This window comes from Octopus sinensis, linkage group LG3, assembly GCF_006345805.1.
Source record: "Octopus sinensis linkage group LG3, ASM634580v1, whole genome shotgun sequence".
Classification (NCBI taxonomy): Eukaryota; Metazoa; Mollusca; class Cephalopoda; order Octopoda; family Octopodidae; genus Octopus; species Octopus sinensis.
In genome coordinates this window covers 138,939,391-138,944,822 of record NC_042999.1, presented here as the reverse complement: position 1 = coordinate 138,944,822, position 5,432 = coordinate 138,939,391, and the positions used below count along the sequence as shown (strand labels likewise).

The 5,432-nt window shown below is 37.6% G+C and overlaps 1 protein-coding gene across 7 annotated transcripts in view; it reads left to right on the top strand.

Annotated features, from left to right (window-relative positions):
* The first annotated feature begins 304 nt into the window (after positions 1 to 304).
* The window catches only part of LOC115209407 (extensin-2), a 271,538-nt gene continuing 266,410 nt past the window's right edge, over positions 305 to 5,432 (top strand). For 2 of the 7 annotated variants that reach the window (XM_029777805.2, XM_029777807.2), the window contains exon 1: positions 305 to 867. In XM_029777805.2, coding sequence (XP_029633665.1) covers positions 769 to 867 — 99 coding nt within the window. In that variant the 5' untranslated portion in view covers positions 305 to 768. The remainder of the gene's footprint in view (positions 868 to 5,432) is intronic. The other 5 variants (XM_029777810.2, XM_036501379.1, XM_029777804.2 and 2 more) reach the window with 4 other exon arrangements.

Sequence of the window (5,432 nt, the reverse complement as noted above, 5' to 3'; positions counted from 1 at the left end):
GAGAACATTGAGTGTGTGAGAAATGAGTGTGAGAGAAAAGAAATTTATGGAGAAACAAGAGCAAAAGGACGAGGAAAATTAGAAATAAAGAGGAAGATGTAAAGTGTCAGTGAGTTCGAGGGAGAGAGAGAGAGAGAGAGTGAGTGAGCGAGTGAGTGTGTGTACATGTGTGTGTACGTGAGCGCCCGCGTGAAAAGATAGAGCTGGAAGGAGTAATGCAATAGAAAAAAAAAAGAGAGACAGAAAGGGTGTAAGAGTAGAAGCTAAAAGAAAAAAAAAAAGGAGGAAGAGGAAGAGGAAGAGAACCCGACAGATAGTTAAAAAGATAAAGAGTGAGTGTATGAGTGACAGAGAGGAAAAGAGAGTAAAAGCAAAAACGAATCAGAAACGCAGAGGAAAGACGGAGTGTTTTTTTTTCCTCCCTACTTCTTTTCCTCTCTTCTTGTCTTTTCGTGTTCTTTTTCTGGTGAGCGCATCGTAACACAAGAACATTTTCTTAAAACCTGGGACGGATAAGATACAGAGGCCAACCTTGCCCCTGAAGTAGTGGAGGCAAGGCGAGAAGTGTGTGTGTGTGTGGTACATCTCTCTCTTATTTATCTTCTCTCCTCCATCTACTACGAACAAACTTTGTAGTAGTTTAATTTAGCAACAATTGGGGGGAAAAACCCTACGGGTTGAAAGGAATAATAAGAGAGAGCGACATCAACACTTAATCCATAAAGGTCTCTAAGAAAAAATCCGGAATAAACGTTTACATATTAAAATATGGAGACTTTGTGGCTGTCCCGAAGTTGCAGTGACGTACCCTGGGGATTTCGATTACAAGGGGGATCGGATTTTGCTAAGCCGCTATCTGTTCAACGCGTAAGTATTGCTAACTTTTTCTCTTCTTTCCATCCTTTACATATCAGTGTGTGTGCCCCTGTGTGAGTGTGTGTGAGAGAGAGAGAAAGACAGACAGATAGACAGAGAGACAGAAAGAGAGAGTTGTGTGTTGTGTGTTGTTTCAGTTTACAAACTGTTTTTATGCATTAAATCATTCAGATAGAATTTGTTTAAATTTTGTGTGAGAGTTTTTGTTCAAAAATTTTTAGTGTATTTTCTTTATGTGTATTTTCTTTCATTGTGTGAGTGTGTTTTTATTATTACAATTTTTTTTTTTTGTTGGTGGGTTGAAAACATGACTAAGTAGAACGAACGATCCACAGCTACAGCATTAAACAAACAGGTTGATCGAAAATATTGATTTATATACATAGGGATGTTTACACGCATACATGCACATACACGCACACGCGCACACGTTACATGTCATATATATATGTATATATATATATTATATATATATATATATATATATATATATGGCCTGCTCGCTTAGCCAGCGGGGTGGCGTCATTCGAAGGCTAAAACAATGCGAACGCATTGTGACCAGCGATATGTAACAACATCTGATGGTCTGGTCGGTCACGTGATCACGTGATATATATATATATATATATTATATATATATATATATATATATATATATATGTATGTATGTATATATGTATGTATATGACAATATATATATATGTCAGAGAGAAAGAGAGAGAGAGAGGTACATAAGATAAAATATTTATAAACTGCTGTTGATATAAGATATGTAGATAGATGACTGTGTGTGTCCCCGAAAGATTGCCTAGATAGATAGAGACAGACAGACAGAGTGACAGAAAGAGAGATGGAGAGAAAGAGGGGAGAAGAGAGAGAGAGAGATCAAACCATCGAAAACGTCAGACCTACGAAGATACAAGGTGACTGAATGTAATGGGACGAAATGTTAAAAGTGATGCAGTTGTCTCAGGTTTGTAATGCCTGAAAATATGTTTGAATTAGGTGTAATTCCAGCTATCGGATGAATTGAACCGCCTTCATCAATCGTATTATTAAAAATGCATTAGAATTGGAAAGCATCGAGCAAAGTATGATAATTTAGTTGGACATTTATGTAAACTTATGTTTTTTAAGATTTAAACAAAGGATTAAGTTTCAATATCGACATATTTTGCTCAACGGTAAGAGGTAAATTTCCGGCAAATGGAGTCCCTGATGCGGTTTCGATTCTAATAAGTCAGTATTTTATTTATGTCATTAATGCCCTTGACAAAGCCAACGTCACGCTATATTATTCCTATTCACCTATATAATTAGAAAAGAAAACGAATCAATTTTTAATAACATCCTAACTATTGCAATCGCCATATGTCAGTTTTGTAGTAACGAGTTCCCGGCTCAAACTGTGAATATCCTTTGAAGAGATAGTCAGCTTACACACACACACACACACTCACACACACACACACACACACACACACACACACGCATACCAACTTCAGTAATTATTCTTTTATTCTAATGTGCCTGTGCCATCCCTGTTATTGCGAGCGGTTTCGACCGGTTCGGACAGCTTCCTCTAGCAGCCCCATCACAAATATAGTTATCTATCTATTTTAATTTTGCTTCTCTCCAGTTTGACGCTTAATGATGGATCCATTTTAATATTGGTTTCACATTTTAACACAAGGCCAGTATTTTCGAGGGAGGAGTAAGTCAACTACATCTACTACTTTATCGTCTCTGAAAGGACGAAAAGTAAAGTCACAATTTGAACTCAGAATGTAAAGACGGGCGGAATGCTGCTAAGCATTTTACCCGGCGTGCTAACGGTTCTGCCAGCACGCCGTTTTGATCCATTTTAATATCGAAGAACTCTTTCGGTCGAGATCATTTTACAATGCGTTTGTACAGTTTGAGCATTGAACTACAAACGGATGATGAAAAGAGCACAGGTAGTAGATAAATTGAAAAGATACGCGTGGCACATATATAGTTTTTAAACTTCCAGGAAGAAGAAACCATCGTAGTAGCGATTGCGGAATATATTGATGTATGTAGCACACGTTAATAGACTTTTGTTTGCAGCGTGTTGATTTCTGAATAGGACGAATGACCTTTGTGGGTGGTGGTGGTGGGGAGTACTGGTAGGAATATTCATGTGTGCGTAACAGCTGTACCTTACTACATATGTAGGCAGTACAAGAATTCATTAAGTCATAGATATAATTGGCTGTTCCTCCCTCACCTATGTGTACAGTGTTTTCACTGAATTGAGTGGTATATTGATAGAATTGACAGTTGCTAGAATAGAAGTTGATGGGTTGGCTGAATAGGCAATTGATATATTGGCAGAATAGATATTTGTAAATTGATACAGTAGACAGTTGTAAATTGGTGCAATAGATAGTTGGCGACTTGATAAGATCGACAACTGATAGAGTTGTAGAAATCGAAGTAAGCTGAGTAAAATACGTTGCCATATTTGGTTAGTTTTATAACGTTTCTTTCTGACTAGGTGATTAAGTAGTTCTTTATGCAACTACGTGGTTTCGGTTTCAATCCCACGGCACATTGACAATCTCTCTTTTTTTTTTTTTTTGCCTTAATCCTTAAATCGACTTTATGTGGATGAAATTTGATGGACGGAAACTCTTTGGACACTCATAAGAAAGGCCGGCACTGTTTGGGGATGGCTCTTAGTTGCCTTTAGCAGAATTTTTATGACTTCAAGCATTCTGCCCAAGTTTCCAGCTTAACTTCTCTTCTTCCAACTTGTTTCAGAAGCCTCCAAAATGGTCTTTGGCTTTAGTTTTCATTCTCTGAAGAAGCCATAGCCTTTTTAATCGTGCCAAGGTCAACCTTGCGTTTTGTCTATCCAGAGTCAATAAAATAGATCGCCATCGAGCAGTGGAATCGATATATCGATAACACAAATTTGTGACACTGTTTTCTTTATGTGAAATCAATATTTTCTCATCATATGTATGTTAAACGCATATATTTATGAACATGTGTATGTAAGCGTACACACACACACACACACATACCAAGTGAACGAAAGACAGTAGTATTCAACGCATTTCGTTGGAGTTACATGTATCTAAGAACATTTGTCTTACTTTAAGTAATGTGGAGCTAAGTCAAAGTTTTACTATATATCTATATGTCTGTGTGTATGTGCAATGTATTATAATATATATCATAATATGTGCCATATATTATAATACATAGTATAACTAAACTCGCACTCCGTCGGTTACGACATCGAGGATTCCAGCTTGATCCGATCAACAGAACAGCCTGCTCGTGAAATTAACATGCATGTGGCCGAGCACTTTACTGACATGCGTACCCTTAACATAGGCAGGTACTACTCATTTTTGCCAGCTGAGTAAACTGGAGCATCGTGAAATAAAGTATTTCGCTCAATGAGCACAACGCACTGTCGGGAGTCGAACTCACAACCTTACGATCGTGAGCCGATTATCTTAACCACTAAGCCACGCGCCTTCACTATATGTGTGTGTGTGTATGTGCGTGTGTGTATTACATATGTACGTATGTGTGTATTTATGTATATATTTTATACATATATTATAAAATTAATGTATATAGGCGCAGGAGTGGCTGTGTGGTAAGTAGCTTGCCTACCAACCACATGGTTCTGGGTTCAGTCCCACTGCGTGGCATCTTGGGCAAGTGTCTTCTGCTATAGCCTCGGGCCGACCAATGCCTTGTGAGTGGATTTGGTAGACGGAAACTGAAAGAAGCCTGTCGTATATATGTATATATATATATATGTATGTATGTATGTGTATGTATATGTTTGTGTGTTTGTGTTTGTCCCTCTAGCATTGCTTGACAACCGATGCTGGTGTGTTTAAGTCCCCGTAACTTAGCGGTTCGGCAAAAGAGACCGATAGAATAAGTACTGTGCTTACAAAGAATAAGTCCCGGGGTCGATTTGATCGACTAAAGGCGGTGCTCCAGCATGGCTGCAGTCAAATGTCTGAAACAAGTAAAAGAGTAAAAGAGTAAAGAGTATGTATTATATATTATGTAGTATATATACAAATTCCTTGATACTTTTACAAAATAATAATTTCTTGGTTTATAAAATTGTTTCCGTTTGTAGAGGTTAATTACCAAATGGCAATTGAGAACAGCGCCACATGAGAAGGAGAGATAATCTCAAGAATCAAGATTTCGCCAAAGATGACATGCCAATAAAGAAAAGGCAGGTTTACTACATGGAGATAAAATGACAATCAAGGATGCGTGTTTCTGCCTCAATACACGTCGTCATCACAACAATTTTCCTAATCTATCTCCAGCAGCGAATGGACATAGACATTTACAAAAGGAGTAGAACACATTTATGGCCTATCTGATCTGCGTAAATTAAATCAAAATTGAGCTAAGAGCAATAAGTCAGAGTGCCTAATAGTTTGTATACGAACAACAAAGATATAGGTATACCAAATACCCTACAACATAAATTCTGAGTTTCTTAAAATTTCATCTCCTCTCCTAGAGAATGTGTCATAATT